Genomic DNA, 19,460 nt, shown 5'->3' on the forward strand with positions numbered 1-19,460 from the left:
AACAGGAGCTTGGGAGAAGTTGATTCCAGCCCTCATGGATGTCTTTGAGGATGTCTTTCCTCAGTGGAGGAAGTAATTGTATATGTAGTGGAAATAGGAAGAGAACTGGAATAAAAAGTAGAGCCTGAAGATGTGACTGAATTGCTGCAATCTTATGATAAAACTTGAATGAATGATGAGTTGCTTCTTATGAATGAGGAAGGAAGTGGTTTCCTGAGAGGGAATCTACTCCTGGTGATGATACTATGAATGTTGTTGAAATGACAGCAAAGCATTTAGAATATTTTATACACTTAGTTGATAAAGCAGTGGCAGGGTTTCAGAGGATTGACTCCAGTTTTGAAAGAAGTTCTATTATTGGTAAAATGCTATCGAATTGAGTCACATGCTACAGAGAAATCTTTTGTGAAAGGAAGAGTCCATTGATGCAGTCAATGTCATTGTTGTCTTAGTCTAAGACACTGCCACAGGCCGCCCCAACCTTCAGCAACCACCACCCTGATCAGTCAGCAGCCATCAACATCAAACCAGGACACTCTACCAGCAAAAAGACTCCAACAACTGGCTGATGGCTCAGATGATCATTAGCATTTTCTAGCAATAACATATTCTTTAATTAAGGTATGTACATTCTTTGTTCAAACATAATGCTATTGAACACTTAATAGACTACAGTATAGTGTAAACATCACTTTCATATGCACTGGAAAACCAAAAAATGTGCGTGACTTGCTTTATTGTGATATTTGCTTTATTACAGTGGTCTAAAATTGAACCCATAATATCTCTGAGGTACACCTGTATAATGCCAGGTGGGATGAATGGCATGAAAAAATGAAGCCAAGTAAGAGGATAAAGGGTGATGGGAATGTGGAGTTTAGGGAAGACCTGTCCAAGGAATGCCACTTAAGCAGAGACCTAAATGAAGTGAGGGAGTAAGCCACAAACATCACAGACAAAGGACAGAGCAGGTACAAGTGCTGTAAAGGGGCAGGGCAGTGTACTTTGTATGATCCAGGACTACCAAGAAAGGCAATGAGGCTGGCATGCAGTCAGGAGAGAAATGAAGTAAAAGATGAGTTTATAGAGGTTGCAGGGGACATATCATGAAGGCCTTACTGATTAGGAAGTAAAAAGAAAGGGGGATCCTGGAGACCAGTGCAGTGGCTATTGCAATAGTAAAGGTAAGACATAATGGTGGCTTGGACAAAGCTGGTGTTGCAGAGGTGGTGAGAAGTTGGCATATTCAGAATATGTTTTGATGGTAGAGCCTACGGAATCAGACAATGGATTGGAAGAAAGGAGTAAAGATTTACTGCAAGATTTATGGCCTGAGCAATCAAATGAACAGTGATTCCATTTACTGAGAAGGACAACACTGGGAAGAAGTACAGATCTGAAAGAAATAAATCAAGAATTTGGTTTTAGACATTCCTAAATGTGACATTCCTATCAGACGTCTAAGTAGAGAAATCTAACAGTCAGTTGAAAACAAACACCAAGATTTCAAGAGAAAGGCCATGATTGAATCTGGAAAGTTGGTATACAAATATATACACATGTCCACCTGTGTAGTTGGTATTTCCAGCTATGGGAGAAAATGAAATGAGATCACTCAAGGAGTGAGTGCAACTACAAAAGTGGCCTGAGGACTGAGTTGTGAAGCACTCCAATATTCAGAAAGGGGGAAGAAGAGAGGATCCAACTAAGAAGACTGAGACAGAGAGTATGAAGAGGACCAAAGCGGGCTCACAAAACCATGTGAAGAATGTTTTTCACAAAAGAAGGAACTGGCAACTGTGGCTGTTGAGCAGTCACTAAGGTGGAGATTGAGACTCGACCTTCAATTTTGTGACATGGAGGTAACTGGTAACCTGAAGAAGAGTAGTTCAGTACATGAAGGGTACAAAAGGCCGAGTGAAGAAAATTCCAGGAAGGAAGAAAAGTGAGAATCAGATATGAGTAGAAACAATCCTTTTGCTATAAAGGCAAATTGAAAAACAAGTGATAACTGGGGAGCAATGTGGGGTCACAGGAGGGTGTGTTTTTGTTTTTAAGATGGGAGCTATTCCAGCATATTGATATAGTGATTAAAATAACTCCATAGGCCAGGCGCGGTGGCTCATGCCTGTAATCCTAGTACTTTTGGAGGCCAAGGCGGGCAGATCACAAGTTCAAGAGATCAAGACCATCCTGGCCAACATGGTGAAACCCCATCTCTACCAAAAATGTAAAAATTAGCTGGGTATGGTGCTGCATGCCTGTAGTTCCAGCTACTTGGGAGGCTGAGGCAGGAGAACCACTTGAACCCAGGAGACGGAGCTTGCAGCGAGCCAAGATTGCGCCACTGCACTCCAGCCTGGTGGCAGAGCAAGACTCTGTCTTAAAAAAAAAAAAAAAAAAAAAAAAAAAAAAAAAAAAAAACTCCGTAGAGAGGGAGAAAGAAAGTGATGATGTAGGAGAGACAGAAGATAATCGCAGGAGCAAAGAGGTTGTTCTTACCCAGGAGCTTGAGCTCTTCATCCTTCGAAACAGGAGGCAATGCAGAGGGCACAAGGACAAAAGTAGCAGGATGTTAGTTGCATGGTGAGAAGATGCCACTGTTTTCTTCTGATTGGCTTCTTCTTCTTCTTGATTTCCTAGGTGAAACAGAAGGAAAGTCTTTGGCTAAAAGTAAGAAAACGGAACAGTTGGGAAAATAATCTATGAAATAGTCTTTTGAGAATAAGAGTTAAGAGTGTTGGTTAACTAGATAAACATAGTAGATTTGTGGGTAGCACTGAGAGCCCGCTTCAGTGGCTATAATTATAACATGAGACCAGTCAGCATAGTTGTTAAGTTTTATCAGCTACATTTAGCAGTTCATGTATAGGTAGGCATGGAATAGACAAAGAGTTGGATTTAACCAAGATGTGTGTATATACATGGTGAAAGATAAAAGAGGGAAGAGAGTGGAGAATATACACAAAGGAGTGATTATAGTAATGGACCATGGAATATAATTCAGTCAGTGAATGAAAAGAGGCCTTTGAGGGATGCTAGAAAGTGAAAAGTTGGTCAGGTCTAAAGGTTAAAAGTCTAAGTAGGTTTGACAATTCATTACGGAAAGAGACTAGAGCAAGTATGATTGGGTGATGCCTAATGTTGAGATTATAGAAGGAATACTATGCCCGGGAACCTAATTTTATTAGTAACTGCATTCCCTCTGTAATCACTTAATGGAAATGAATGAGGGGAAGTAACAAGAAAAATAAACTGCAATGAGGATGGGTAGTGGGTACTAAGAGTCCCATGGTTCTGGCTTCAAAGGAGCCAGAGATCATTAGAGAGGATGGAGGAATAGTGTTCAGGATATCACAAGGGAGCACCTTCCTTACTTCCATGCCCAGGAGCATGGGGGGTGGGAAATGAGATGGCCACTGCTAGAGAAGGCTGCAGGGGAAACCATGTCCTCAGGGTCAGCTACACTGTGGTTAGAACTGAAAGGCAAAGTGGACTCTTGAGAAGTGGTTGAGATTATATGGGATTTTGCTAAGAACTGATCGTGAGATCCAGAGAGCACAGTGGAAGTTAACTGAAGAGAAGAGGTGAGATTAGGGAGTGTACAGAGTTTGGAGTGAGAGTAGAAGAGATGAGGATGACTTTCTATTAACAGGTAGGTAGGGTACATTTGAGAGACTAGTATCTTAGACAGTTTAAAATGATTTAAAAAATCATTGGTGTGATTTTTTTAACTCTTAACTCTCTTCCCTCTTTTATCTTTCATCATGTATACATACATATCCTGGTTAAATCCAACTCTCCATCTATTCCATGCCTTCCTGTACATGACCTGCTAAATGTAGCTGATAAAACTTAAAACTATGCTGAGTGGTCTCATGTTATAATTATGGCCACGAATCTCAAGCTGGCTCTCAGTGCCACCTAGAAATCACTGTGGCATGGAGTAGGTTTTACCAAGAAGACAGAACTCTGTGAAAGCCTCTCTCCCCATTTAGTCCTGTGGTGGACTGTGTCAAAGTTGGAGAAAAATGGATCATATCAGAAAATGAAAGGTAGGCATTGGGTCTACAATTTAAAGATCCCATTTATGTTCCTTCCTATTCCTTGACCTGACCAACTTTATACTTCTTCACTCTTTAATGGCCTCATTTTCTTAAATTCCTTGATTTATCACTATAATCTCAATAAACTAGGTATTGATGGACCATATCTCTTAATAATAACAGCTATTTATGACAAAGCCACAGCCAATATCATACTGAATGGGCAAAAGGTGGAAGCCTTCACTTTGAAAACCAGCACAAGACAAGGATGCCCTCTCTCACCACTCCTATTTAACTAGTATTGGAAGTTCTGGCCAGGGCAATCAGGCAAGTGAAAGAAATAAAGGATATTCAAACAGGAAGAGAGGAAGTCAAATTATCTCTGTTTGCAGATGACATGATTGTATATTTAGAAAACCCCATCGTCCCAGCCCAAAATCTCCTTAAGCTGATAAGCAACTTCAGCAAAGTCTCAGGATACAGAATCAATGTGCAAAAATCACAAGCATTCCTATATACCAATAATACACAAACAGCCAAATCATGAGTGAACTCTCATTCACAATTGCTACAAAGAGAATAAAATACCTAGGAATACAACTTACAAGGGATGTGAAGAACCTCTTCAAGGAGAATTACAAACCACTGCTCAAGGAAATCAGAGAGGACACAAATAGAAAAACATTCCATGCTCATGGAGAGGAAGAATCAAAATCATGAAAATGGTCATACTGTCCAAAGTAATTTATAGATTCAATGCTATCCCCAACAAGCTACCATTGACTTTCTTCACAGAATTAGAAAAAATTACTTTAAATTTCATATGTAACCAAAAAAGAGCCCGCATAGCCAAGACAATCCTAAGTAAAAAGAACAAAGCTGGAGGCATCACGCTACCTGACTTCAAACTACACTACAAGGCTAGAGTAACCAAAACAGTATGGTACTGGTATGAAAACAGATATATAGACCAATGGAACAGAACAGAGGCCTTAGAAATAATGCCACACATCTACAACCATCTGATCTTTGACAAACCTGACAAAAACAAGCAATAGGGAAAGGATTTGCTATTTAACGGTGCTGGGAAAACTGGCTAGCCATATGCAGAAAACTGAAACTGGACCCCTTCCTTATACCTTAAACAAAAATTAACTCAAGATGGATTAAAGACTTAAAGATAAGACCTAAAACCATAAAAACCATAGAAGAAAACCTAGGCAATATAATCACTCTCTTGCATATGCCTTCAACATGCCCTTTGTCCCTTCTTCATGCCCACTGCCATTTCCTTAATCTAGGACTTCATCAACTCTTACCTGATTTTCTTGCATTATCCTGTTAAGTAGTTTTCCCATCTCTATTCTCAGCTCTTCTCCCTGATTCAACCTCTGGGTTGCTACCATGAGTGCAAATCATCATATCATATTGTATCATATTACTCCCTGCCTAAAATCCGTCAGTGGCCCCAAACTGTACATGGGACAGAGCCCAAACTACTGTTCCCCATCCTGGGTGGCAGTGTGATACAATGGAAAGAACATAGGCTCCAACCCAAGAATCTGAGTTCTGCCATTGTTCATGGTGGGACTTTGAACAAGCCAAACTTCTCAGACCCTCAGTTTACTCATCCTAAAATTGTTGTACAATTAGAACAGTTTCTATCTTGAAGTTTTCCATGAGGTTTAATAAGAAAGTGTAGGCCGGTGTGGTGGCTCATGCCTGTAATTCCAGCACTTTGGGAGGCCGAGGTGGGCAGATCATGAGGTCAGGAGATCGAGACAATCCTGGCTAACACGGTGAAACCCCATCTCTACTAAAAATACAAAAAATTAGCCAGGCGTGGTGGCAGGCTCCTGTAATCCCAGCTACTCAGGAGGCTGAGGCAGGAGAATGGCGTGAACCCGGGAGGCAGAGCCTGCAGTGAGCCCAGATTGTGCCACTGCACTCCAGCCCAGACGACAGAGTAAGATGCCGTCTCAAAAATAAATAAATAAATAAATAAATAGATAAATAAATAAAAGAAAGTGTAGATAGTATTAACCATAGCACTGTTGGAGTGTGAAAAAGATTAATTCCTGTTCTTAACTAAACTATGTGACTATTGAAAATCTGTCTCTGCTGTCTTTCTAGTTCCATTTTTAACCAGTCCTTTGGTACTTTTCTCAACCCCCGTACTCCCCACTCTACTCTTCACCTTCCACTCATATTGTGTAAACCATTCATACCTAAATATCAGGCTTTCCTCAAATATGCCATGTTCTCATATCTCACTTTCCTGGCACTTGCTGTTTGCTTTACTTGTAATGCTTGTCTATTCACCTGAATGGCTCTTCTTCACCTTTTTTTGCTCAGCTTAAAAAGGTAACTCTTTTGTGAAGCCTTTCCTAACTCCCAAGATAGTCAAATGCCCCTCTTTAGGGTTTCAAACATATGCCTCTTTTATAGGGCATATCATTTGAACTGTAAAACTGAACATATGTCAGCTAACACAATGACCTCCACATGAGACAATGAGGTTCTTGTGGAAGAGGCTGGGTCTTGTTCAACTATGATTTCCCAATAAGAGTACAGAGCTTCCCACACTGTGGGCAATGGGTAAAGGTTTATTGAATTAATGAATGAGTCCCTGGACATGGCATTTTTCACACAGATTAGGCTCTTCTGCTTAGTGTGTACGCAAGTACATATAAGCATGCTTAGTTGAAAGAAACAGAAATCTACTCAAGGTAGCTTGAGTATAAAAATAGTTTAAGAGAACTCTGGTGAAAAATACCACAGCTCTCCAAGGACTAGGCACTAAATCTAATGCAGGCACATGGAACTTGGAAAAGTATGGTCATACTCTCAGGTTATTCTTTTTGTTTTTTGTTGAAATACATGTCACTACTTTTTCATCGGTGTCATCTTCCTGCTTCCCTAGTTGGAAATCTTTTATCTATTTATTCCATACTTTTCTGTACCTCGATGACTTTAACTTACATGTAACTTTGGCTTGCTGTGGAGTTGACTCTGGCTCTGCTGAATATTTTTCTGTTTTATCTCTTGGTCAGTGCCACCACGGCAGAGGTCACTACTTTGTTCATTGCCATGTCCTCGGTTCCTGGCATATTTTAGGTGCCTTATAATTGTTTATTATTTGAATTTTATGAGTATCTACAATCACCTTTTAAATTTTTTCTTTCAGTATCATAGTTTTCAATTCTCTTGAGAAAGAATCTGGTTCAGAGTCTACCCTTAGTTTAATACAAAGAGTTGGGCTTGCATAGTCTTAACTATGGTTTTCTGGACCCACCTCTTAAGCAAAATCTGTGGGTGGTGGAGCAAAAGGTGGTTAGACATCCCAAACTACATTTTTTATAGTGCCTATGAATGTACTTTCCAGAATTAGAGCCACTGCCCATCTCTTCAAAGAGGTCATCATCCTTGGAAGCCACTTTTTGAAGATTCTCCAAGAACACATTGAAAGTGAGATGAATATTCAACTTCCACTGGGCTGACTGATCTGGTAATTTTTTCTGTCTGGGAGTACAATGGGTTCTCCCCCTAGGAAGAAAACCATGAAAAAACAAGGATGATTTTGTATTTTCTTCAACCTTCATCTCTTCAAGTTTTCATATTTACATAACTTAGCAAGGTCTAGAGACCTGATGTGGCCTGTTCAAGGACCCATTGCTAGACTAAGGAGCAAAGGTGTGTGTTGGCATCCCACCCCACAGTTCTGCTCACTTTATGGGATTGACCTGCCCATTTTGTCCTGGCAGTAAGGTTCTCTGCCAGGGAACATTTCTTTGCTCTCACACACTTAGTACTTATAGATCCATATAGCAAAGACCAATACACACAGCAGCACATCCTTCCTAGCTAACATTCTTTTGTTGGTGCTACAGTACCTGCCACCTACCTCCCTCTATGAATATGCCTCAGCAGCTGGCTTCCAGCACATTCATTACTCTTGAAAGAGGTGGATGGAGTTGGGATGGAGGATTCTGCTTGCCTGGTCTGCCTTGGTAGAAGAAAAGTTCTCTAGCATATCTGCCTGTTTCTTGTTCCCCTAAGAAGATGTGCACTTACTACCCTTTCTTAACAACTTCTTTGCACTAACATGGACATATGCACCTTTTTGTTTATTTAATATATTCCTTAAGACCTCACTGAGCATCCCTCTCTGTTGGAAGGTTTACCCGAATTGGCACACACCTCTATTGCAGAAATTGTCACATTACATTGAGGATGTTTACATGCCTATCTCCCTCCTGACACATACACCCACGATGACACCAGGTCTTAGAGCAGCAGAGACTCTGTGGCAAATACACAGCTCCAGGTCCCTTTACAGTGTTGTCTGGCATGTGGCGAGGTGAAGGCAGACTTACATGGTTTAGTGGGAAACAAACTTACTCAAGTAAGAAGACTTGGGATTGGTTTTGGCTTTGATGCTGTCTATTTCTATGACCTTGAGAAATCATTGAACTCTATTTCTCTCATCCATGATACATATTACCAACTATCTGACTCACCTGCACACAGGGCTTACATTCAGCTGGTATGGTTACATCGGTTTTTAAAATATTGAAACACTTCTATACAGCTGGTGAATAGTCTTCACTCCAACCCCCATGTACTGCCCTAACCACACTTACTCCCCTTCTGTAGCCCCCAGATTTCCTTTTGATGGTAACCAAAAGGAGAGTATACCTCAGGAGGCCTCTAGAGCCCTGCCCTGGCACTAGGGCTGCCATCCCTTCTGATGAGTCAATGTGCTTCTGTTCTACCTGCTGATAAATACTGTGAATGTCACTCTTGGCTCTGCCATAGGGTTGGGGTGTCACCAAATGATTCAGAGCACATGCAAACACTTTGCACACTGTGAAGAGCTGTATACATAGACATCCTGTCCATAATATCCCAGAAGGGATTAGAGCCACAAATGAGGGAAGGGGCTTGTTTCTAAATTACAGCTCACCCTGTATTTAGTTGAAGGCTGAGGGAGGACTTGGTGGGGAGGGCTTGACATGCTCACCAGCTGACTGAAGGGAGTTCACACAAAAGTTCAGGTGGACCCCAGGATGAAAAAGAGTGTTTCTCACAAAACCTCCTTAAAAGTGACTTGTCCGAATTCCTCGCTGCAGCAGCCTGGGATTCAATTTGCAGGTCTTTTAAGCACATACACCATCAACTCTGTTCTCCCATGCCAGCCCGATTGCTCACAATTAGAAGCCCATTTCACTCTGCCCTTAGTTTGCAGGTGTCTCCTTAGGTAGGACAAGAGCAGCCTGGAAGTGGAAGGTGGAGGGTGGGGAGAGGAGACTGGCTGGAATGAGGGTTTGCACAATCTGGTATTTATGGAAAATTTGATGTGCTAATGAACCTGAGGTCCATCAGGGCTTTCTCAAGGCAGGATGGTCTCTGTCAACAGACCAGTTAGCACACAATTATTGGCCCTTTCTGAAAGCTTATCTGAGGCATTCTTTGAACAGTGTGTGCCTGAGTGAACTGCACTCTCCATTACCTGTATAGGCTCTCTTTATAATCTGCCAAAGCTGTCTGCGTCTTCTACAGAGAAAAGTGCAGGATTCTCTTGAACAATCCTCCAGAGATGCTGAGGTTTTCCTCACTTTGGGGCGAGGGATTGGGGGTGTCTCAGGCTATTCTGCTTACTCAAGTCAGTACTCAGGCAAAAACTGCAACGGGTCCCTCTCCAGCTCCCTCTATTCTTTTCACCCCCTTACTTCTGAAGGGAGAAGACAGCATCTCAGAGCAGAATAGCAATGAAAAGCACTATGACTTTGGGTACTAGTGAAACTTGAGTGGGCCTTCCTCACTCTTCAGGTTCTTCACTCTAACAGGAAATGAGCATAAGGATCATGTTATTTTTCTCCTAATTCCCATCCTTGTGCCACAATTAAAGTGAAGTTACTCACACCCTTTCAATGACTTACCGAATTGATTGTCCTCTTTTAGGACTGACCTTTAGAAACAGCAAAGTAAAGGTCAGAAAATTGAATCAAAGATAGCCCAGCATGATGAGCAAGATGATGGTGGTTGGGGGAGGGGGGGTGGGGAGCAGATGCATTGGTGGCAGGTAGGGCTGGGGGAGGGAGAAGGGGAAGGAAAGGAAAGCTCCTATTGTGGCTGTTCTCTAGCCTGTCCTCCTCTTTGGGTCGCATCTTGTTCCCACTTAAGGCTTGTTAGCTTCCTTTTTTCCTGGACCTGATTGGTGAGTGGCCAAGTCAGGAGTAAGTGGATGGATAAGCCAGTGAAAACCCCAATGATGATGGAGTGGCCAGCTTACCTGTAGGCAGGGACAGGCAAGCCTCCAAATACCATACCCCTGTGTCCCACCTCTGTCCTTCAGCCCACCCTAACCTAGAGGGGCAAACTTCCCCAGAGTAGCTGGGACAGTCATTGGCCATGGCTCTTCATAGGGGGAATTCGACACCATAAAGAAAGTGAAGACTTCACCTTGAAATGAGGCTGTCTCTGCTTCCCAAGTACAGTCTGACCAGTAGTCAATCACCCACTCACCCAATAAAGAAACATGATTCAGCACCTGTGTCCACATGTGGAGGGAGGCAGGCTCATGTGTAACAGCCAGAACACTGGGATTATTTAAGTACATTTCCACTTGTCTCTAAGCTCCTTACTGGCCATGACTATGTCTTATTCATCTGTGAGTTCCAGATGCTCCTTGAATATTTGTTAAATGAACAAATGAGTAAATAAAAGAATGAATGAATGAGCCAAATAAATCTTATCCTTGCGGGTGACTGTATGACCTGGAATAAGTCATTTAACTTATCTGAGCCTTGGTTTCCTGGTCTGCATTGTAAGGATAATCAAACTGATCTGAAGTCAGTACAATTTGTTTTGCTCAATGTTAACATTCTGAGGAGAGAGCAGATCACTAAAATATTTTGGGTGGACTGGTCTGTTTAGAATACTTGTGTTTGACAGTGATGGCATGTAAAGGATTTAGACTCTATTTTCTATAGTCCTTTGACCTGCCTGCTCAGGAGACAAAAGGGTATTGAACTGGAGTCTGAGGACTGTAAAGTTAGAATCCTGTTTCTGCTACTCATCAGCTCTGTGGTCTCAAGGACTATAACTCTCTGAACTTTACTTTCCTCCTTGGAGAGTGATAGTAATGATATTTGTTCTGGTGAGTTCTTGGGAAAGTTAAGTAGGATGCTCTTGGAGGAATAATTTGGAAAACTGTAGAGAAGCTGTCCCTGCCTCTGGCGTGGCCTCGGTCTAGTTCTCCCTGCTGCCTCTCACGCTTTGTGCCTATTGCTACCCTTTGGTATTTGTGTGGAGTTACCCTTCTTTATTCAATTTCCCCTCCCTTCCTTGCCACCCCTACTCATTCTTGAAAACGAATTCATGGCTTACTTCCTTCATAAAGCATTCGTGGACTACTTCAAGCTACAGGAATCCCTCCTGCCTCTCTCCTGATTGTTTATGCTCAGCATCACGCAATCTCTCACTTTATCACTCTGCTCTATGTGTGTTTTTTAAACCTAGGTCTACTAAACTCCCTTGAAGAATGTCCCTTACACTTTCATATTCACCATGGTAACAAGGCAGGGTGCTAGACACATGCACTATGCACTTCCAAGCCTGTGTGCTGCAGAGATCACACTGCCCCTTCTCCTTTTCCTCGTAGTACATTTCCTCTCTTCCCACCTGTCTACTCCCTACTTCTCCTTAGGGACCAACACAGATGGTGCCTCCTCTGCTACTTCCTCTCTTGTTTCCCTTTGTTTAGAGCTGTGCTTCCTTAGAGCTCATCATGATGCGGGCTCCTACCGTGACTTGGATGTCTGTCAGTCAGCTGTGTATGCACCTGCCTCCCCCACAGGTTATGACCTCCTGGAGGTGTGTACATTGTTGCACACACTTCCCTACCCTGAAAAGCCTGGAACATATTATATGTGCATTCTCTTTTTATTGAGTACCTACTATGTGCCAGAAACTGTTAATTGCTGTCGACAAAATGGTGAGCAAAATAAACACGAGCTTCCCTCTTTGGAGCCTATAGTGTGTAGGATCCAGACATGGATCACATTCTTGCAGAAAGAGATGCAAAACTGCAACTCCTGTGCCTACTGCAAAGCAGGGGGTGCTGAAACCAGAAGAGGAGGTCAGACGTGTCAGATTGGGCTTCCACGATGAACTTCAGGAAAGGTGCTCTATAAATGTTTGAAGAATTGCATGGAATTAAACAGTGGCTGCTCAATAAATACTCGTTGATTGGTTGATTGATTGTTGGCAAAGCCTTCAGAGATCCTGAGAAGAAAGGGCCTCTGGTCCCCATCATTCTTATTACATAATTATTTCAGTGCATTTAAAGCTTCCCATTTTTCATCTTATACTTTAAACATCAGGGAAAACTGATGGGCCAACTTTATAATATTTTAAAATGACTCTATGGTGTTTTGGAATATTACATGGCTATAAGAGTTTATGTATATTTAATATATGTATTAAAATATGCAGTAAGCCCATGGCTGATTTTCTCTAAGGACGTCTCAGTGCCGAGGTGGGACTTAAATGTTTAATACTAATACTAATACTCATAACTCATATTTCTCTAGTGCTTTTCATCTTTAGGATCCATAAAGCCTGTGAGTAGCACATCAAGTGGATGCAGCTGGGCTTGCCAGCAGGCTGACAGGGACCACATATGGCCTCTTGCCTTCTTCTGGAGGGAGAAGGGGTGACTCGAGCTTAAGGTTTCACTCCTTCTCCAGCATTCTCCGCCTTTCCAGACACAAATTCCCTTTGGCTCTCTCTGAAAGGCTCTCACTTACATACAACTGCTGCTGCCAGCCAGCCATATGTAACAGACACTCACTGCCTCAGGACAAGGAAGAAAGTGACTTTCTACCTCTGGAGTACGAAAAGGCACGTATCACTGCTGTAGCTGGTCGAGGACAGGATGTGGAGCTGGAGCTGGAGCAGCTGGAGAAGGGAAGTACAAAGGGAGTCTCCACTTGTTATCTAAACCCACTCCCTACTCCTTCCTTTTCTAGGTCACCGAGACCAGGACCGGTCCTCTGGGCTGCAGCAACTATGACAATCTGGACTCAGTCAGTTCTGTCCTGGTACAGAGTCCGGAGAACAAAGTGCAGTTACTTGGTAAGCAGCACTGTGATAGTTTTCATACCTTTCACACCTGATTAAAAAACAAAAAACAAAAAAAACCTAGATCAAATAGCAGGATAAAATTCTGCCTGTTCCATTTGATGAAACCTTTCTTAAGACAAGCACTACCACAAGTTCTGGGACCTGTATTTAACAACTTTCCATCATGTTTTAAGAAACTTTCTGGTATGGTTTGCCCTATACCCCAGATCTATTGCTCATATCACATGACACCTCAATCATCCCGCTTCACATTCCATCTCAAGTCCTCTGTCACAATCCTGTAAGGAACAGCATACCCATCCTTATAAGCCTTTACCTAGTTCAACGATCTTCATTTCCCAGAAAACTCTCTGCTTTATCCCAAAGACACATTGAGGAATAGCTGGCCTTTACAGAGTGGTTATAAGACTACCATCCAGCTCAACTAAGAGCTATACAAAGTGGGGAACCACTACTTACTGGAACCACAGTTTGAAGGTGGCCCCTGCTTTCTGTTATCTGTCTGTGATCTTGCAAATGGGTGATTCAAAGTCAGGAGATGAGTTTGAGAAGAATAAGAATTTGATTTGAGACAGAACAAGCAAAACTGTGAAAGAAAAGGGAAAGAAAACTACACTAACTCTGGAGGTTGGGGGCTAAGGGCAGACGTGCATCTCTTGCTCTCTGTTCCCCACAGACATCCTGGGGGCAGGGCTATGCAAACTGGTTCAGTGGGAAAACTTCATTTTTCTCAAGGCCTAACTGAATTGTACTCTGTTTAAGATATTACTGTCTCAGCATTACAAAATCAATAACCCTCACCCAGGATCTACGATTACAAATTCCAGGCAACCTGAGTCAAATGCGACCCAGCAATGCTTTAGGAATAAAGAAATATATAAGAAAGAGGATTAAAAACTCATTTATTTAGAGCTACCTAAGGCAATTAGCATTCCTCTTCACTGAGGTCCCTGGATGGGCTGGGTTTGTGTCTGGAAAGTAGCAGTGAGTGAAGTTCAATATGTCTAGTTGTTCATTTGGAATAGTTTATGCTATTTAATTTTATAGCCCATCACTCATGCAGACATTTCTCGGGGCACTTATTTTATACATGGGAAGTGTTCTGGTGAGGAGGAGGGATGTGATGGGGGAGGTGAAAGGAACGAACTTGGAAAGGGTGAGTGCTGAAAGCAAGCATGTGGACGGGGTGTGTGAGGAGAACCACTCAAATGCCACAGTAGGCACAGTGCCAAGAAAGGAAAATTTAGGGGCAGTTCAGAATTGGAGGTAGACCTCAAGAAAGAACAACAAACACCCACTGCTGCTGGCAATTTTAAGTTATATTTTGAGGCCTGCTGAGACTGGGATACATACTTTGAGTTCTCTGGTTTCCTGCCAAGGACAAGGTCAAGGGCCTAAAAATAAACAGCTGGCAGACATTTGAGGAAAGAGGAGCTCGCCATATCCAGAAATTCTTATATTCCTCACTTTCCTGGCACAAGGTTTCACAATGTCCCTACTGGGGGAGCCTCCTGCAGATCTGACCTCGAATGTGGCCCAGACTGCATCCAAAGGTGCGCCTACCCTTTGTTCATCCTTTGGTAAGCTTCCAGCAGCCGCCTTGTGAGTGGCTTGAAGCCAACTAGGAGTATGTTCTGCTATAGGTAAACTGGTAGTTACTGCAGTTGGGTGAGAAAACTGAAGCTCAGAGCAATTTAGTGCATTGTATCCAAGATCAGAAGCTAATTGGAAGAGAGCTGAGAGCCATTCATATCTATCCAGGCATGACTGATCTCAGGGCATTGACCACCATCCCATCTTCAAATCTTCTTAAGAGTTAAATCCTATTGAAATAGGACAGGCAGTCCCAGTTATATAGTATTAGCTGATGAGACAAGGGCAGGATCTGAAACTAAGCAGATTCTATGAGTGCTGTGATTTGGGCAGGTCACTGTGGTCTTAGGGCTTGGATTTCCTTACCTATAAAAACCTCAGTATGAGCACAAATGTTATTTGCAATCATATATAAAAAGTACTCAACATAGTACCTGGACACTGTATACCCACAATATCTGTTCCTATCTCTTAACCAGGACAGCTTCCCTGGTCATCAGGGCTGGGGTGGAAGGCCCAGAAGGGTCAGAATTCAACAATGTCCTAGGATGGCTACTGCTAATCTCAGTTAAGCTAAAAACAGGAGGATGGCTACAGAAGGCAGGGCAAAAAGCCCATCAAACCTTGTTTTCTTGCCCAAGAGGGCTGTAAGCTCTTCTTTTATCTGAAACATCTTCCCGTTTCCATCCCAGAAATGCTGATGTGTAGCCAATAAGCCTGTGCTTATGATATGCACGCTCTCAATTTGGCTGATCTGAGGGGTTTGGCTAAGCCTTGGGCTTTGATGTTCCCATCTGCATTTTCAGATCCTCCCCCATCTGTCACTGGGGCAGCAGTAGCCTTCTCTCCCAACAAGCTCAGCAGGATCAGGCCCTGGGGTGACCATGCTTGCACCCAGGATGCACAAGTCAGCAGAACTCCAGCTGGGGTTCCTGCAGCCTTGGGCATGGAAAACTGAGTCCTCACTGGTTCTTCCCAGAGATTCCTTGACACATCCTTTCCCCAGGCCTTCAGGTGCTGCTGCCTGAGTATCTGCGTGAGCGCTTTGTAGCCGCAGCACTCAGCTACATCACATGCAGCTCTGAGGGTGAGCTCGTCTGCAAGGAGAATGACTGCTGGTGCAAGTGCAGCCCCACCTTCCCTGAATGCAACTGCCCTGATGCTGACATCCAGGCCATGGAGGACAGCCTGCTGCAGATCCAAGACTCCTGGGCCACTCACAACCGGCAGTTTGAAGAGTCAGGTGAGCAGCCAGCTGACCCAGAATTCCTCCCTGTCAATGAGAGGTGGCTGTGAGGTGCAGAGCAAGAACTTGGGGAGAACAAAACTTGAGAGGTGAGGATCCTCATGGGGATCCTGACACGGCCAGTTACTATGTCTGTAACCTCAACCAGGTTATATCACCACCCTGAGGCTCAAGTGGTTTCATTTTTTTCTAGGACATTGGTATTATGTCCATTTACATAGGTGTGTTTTAAGGACTTAATAAACTAAGATAAACATAATTAAGGACATAGACCTTGTTTGTCTTGTTTGCTACTGATTCCACAGTGCCTAGAGCAATGCTTGCACATAAGGTTCACTATAAATATGTGTTGAATAAATGAAGTGCATAGAATGGTTCTAGATGACATCCAATACAATTCAGTTGTTGTTTGTTGCTGTTAAAGCTAATATCAGTTACCTTGAGACCCAGATTCAAGAGAACTAGTTTTGCATCCTTGCCTGGTTTGACAAGCTTTATGACCTTGGATTAGCCGTGCAGCTTCTCAAGGTCTGAGTTTCCTCATCTGAAAAAGAGGGAGGGTGATAATAGTGAATGGAAGGCTCACATGAGATCATGTAGATGAATTCAATGTATAAATAACTCTGCATGGTATATTTGCACATTTCAACACTAAATGAATGATATTTATGTGGTTATAGTTCAAAAACGTAATATTAAATAAAACAAACCAAGACAAAAAGGTTACATTATATATATTTATATAATGTCTTCATATAATACTATAATTTATTAAATATAATACATGTTTAATACTATTTATATAATGTTTACAAACAGGATACCCAATACATGATACTTTTATGGATAACTAGATTTGTAAAAAAATTAAAAATATGTGATAATGGAAAAGAAAACATCAAGAGAGTGGTTATATCTGGATAGAGAGAAAGGGAAGTTTAGGGCCCTCATGTGCAGTATATTTGGTTTGCTTTATTTCTTAAAGAAAAAAATCTGAAGCCAATATGGCAGAATGGCAAAAGCTAATGGCAGACACATGGGAGTTTGCCTTTTTGTTCTGCATGCTCTTCCATATACTCAAATGTTTTAACTGTGCACATACTAGATGTTAGTGCCATTACTAGGCATGCTTCTCCAGTCTTCCGGGGAAATGAGGAACCAGGTACATGAGAAATGAAAATGAGCTGAGGCCCCAGGGGTTGCCATTTTAAGTCCTGGACAAGGCATTTAGTAGCTAAGGAGACTATCACATTCCAGTCCCCAGCCCCATGCTTTGGGCTATGGTGGTGGGTTATGGTCCATAACATGACTTTGGGCCTTTACTACTATGAGTTACTGCTAATGAATAAATCAGGGCTCTCTAGACCTCCACCAGGAGACCTGGCAGCTGCAGGTCCCAAGGAAAAGCAGAGCAATGCACAGAAACCTGCGCATGACTTCAGAAGCCATGGTGTGCCCAGGAAGCTCTAAGGAGAACCTAGACTCAGCAGGAACTTAGAAGCAGAAGGCAGATTGCTTCTAAATTTGCTGTAGGGCAGAATGGGTATCTGCCCAAGAACTGAAGCCGAAAAGAGAAGAAGAGTATCTTAGACAGTCAGAGAGGAGGATATGGATGGGAGAGGCTGGTCTCAGGGACTGGAGGATTTCTAGAAAGATTTCTGAGCTAGGTGCTGCATCTTCTCTGGGCCTACTTGTGCCAGTCTGGGTGCACACTCACCTTCAGGAGGGCCCCACATGTTCCATATGGGTGTTGTGGTGCTACTGAAGAGGATTGGCCTGAGATAGTGTTGTGGATGTCTCAGAAGGAAGTATAAAGGGGGAAAGAGATGCATCCAATGTCATTTGCAATAGCAGGAGCTCTGGCCCCTCTGAGGGTGGCAGAGATCTATTTTGAAATTCAGAGGCATAGGGGTAGAAAAGATGAGAAAATTCACGAGGCCATATTTTACAACTTGTTAATTATTTCTCAATAAAGGTGTTGATTTTTAAAAAAGCAGCCTCCTTCCTCATGCAGTAACTCTGAAGGGCCCTGGATCTGGGCAGTGTCCACCTGTCCCTACCAGAGCTCTGCATAGCTGCCCCTCAGCTCAGGTCCTGCGTTCTTGTTCACAGAAGAGTTCCAGGCCCTGCTGAAAAGGCTGCCCGATGACCGGTTCCTGAACTCCACAGCTATCTCCCAGTTCTGGGCCATGGACACCAGCCTTCAGCACCGCTACCAGCAGCTGGGAGCTGGCTTGAAAGTGCTGTTCAAAAAGACCCATCGGATCGTCCGCCGGCTCTTCAACCTCTGCAAGCGCTGTCATCGCCAGCCTCGCTTCCGCCTGCCCAAGGAGAGGTGAGCGCTCCCTGGATGCTAGAGCAGAGCTCAGCACCTCCCCCGACAGCTGCTGAGGCCAAGGAGAACCCTCTGTCCAATGTAGGGGATCTGGGAGTGGTGACTCACACATAGCCTTCCAGTTATCTCAGCCTACTCATGTGTGTCATTCTCAGCTGTGAGCTGTGTCTGAAGTGAGACAGAGAAAAAAAAGATGGGCTGATTTTACTTTTATCTAAATTATAATTGATTCAAATGTTATTCTAGTAATGCTCTAATTCTCATTTACTGATTTCCATTTTAATAAGTCTAAGAAAAAAAGGGATGGAGTTAAATTTCATCCAGCTATTACATCTGATGAAAAACACACACACTGGCTTGTGTCAAACAAATGATTCTGCTCTGGGTCACAGGAGGAAAGAAAGTAGAGACCTGCACCCTCAAGGATAGAGTGGGGCTGTATCATTACAGGCATCCACTTGTTCATCCACTCATTCATTTATTTATTTGACAAGTTTTTGAATCCATATTCCATGCCTTACTATTAAGCTGCAGGGGTATTCATGAATTGGAAAGATTTAACAAACAGAAACATAAAAACTAGAAAATTATAACTATGTGGCAACCACTTAAATTTGTGGTGGTGGAACATAAATCAAAGGGATAGTCTCCTAGAGGTAAAAACCAGAAAGGAAAGCTTCCTTGGAGAAGAAAGTCTTGGAAGAGAGGGAAATTGCTCTGGTACACGTGAGGTAGGACAGTCTTCCAAGTCAAGGAGGCCACCTTCACAGCCAGCAACCCAGTGGTGCAGCTCTATCAGAGGCACAGGTAAGAAGGGAAGCGTACAAAGAAGAGGTTTTGAGAGGAGTTCATTTATTCTTCTTTCAACAAATAATGATTAAATGCTTACCATGCATAGAAACAATTCTCATTTCTGAGAAGCTGTTGGTCTCAAGACAGTGTTCCTGCTTTCATGGTATTTATTAACAGGGAAGAAGTTTATAAACAAGTAAACAATAAATAAATAATTTCAGATACTGATAATTGTCATGGATTGAATAAAACAGAGTGATGTGATGGAGAGTGAGTGCAGTGGTTCTTCTGGCAGGGA

At 42.7% G+C, this 19,460-nt stretch overlaps 1 protein-coding gene across 1 annotated transcript in view; it reads left to right on the top strand.

The window, feature by feature from the left end:
- The window catches only part of BRINP2 (BMP/retinoic acid inducible neural specific 2), a 108,531-nt gene that overhangs the window by 87,214 nt on the left and 1,857 nt on the right, over positions 1-19,460 (top strand). The window contains 3 exon segments of the mRNA NM_001265618.1: positions 13,082-13,187; positions 15,796-16,032; positions 18,148-18,370. Coding sequence (NP_001252547.1) covers positions 13,082-13,187; positions 15,796-16,032; positions 18,148-18,370 — 566 coding nt within the window.

The sequence above is a fragment of the Macaca mulatta genome, chromosome 1 (genome assembly GCF_049350105.2).
Source record: "Macaca mulatta isolate MMU2019108-1 chromosome 1, T2T-MMU8v2.0, whole genome shotgun sequence".
NCBI lineage: Eukaryota > Metazoa > Chordata > Mammalia > Primates > Cercopithecidae > Macaca > Macaca mulatta.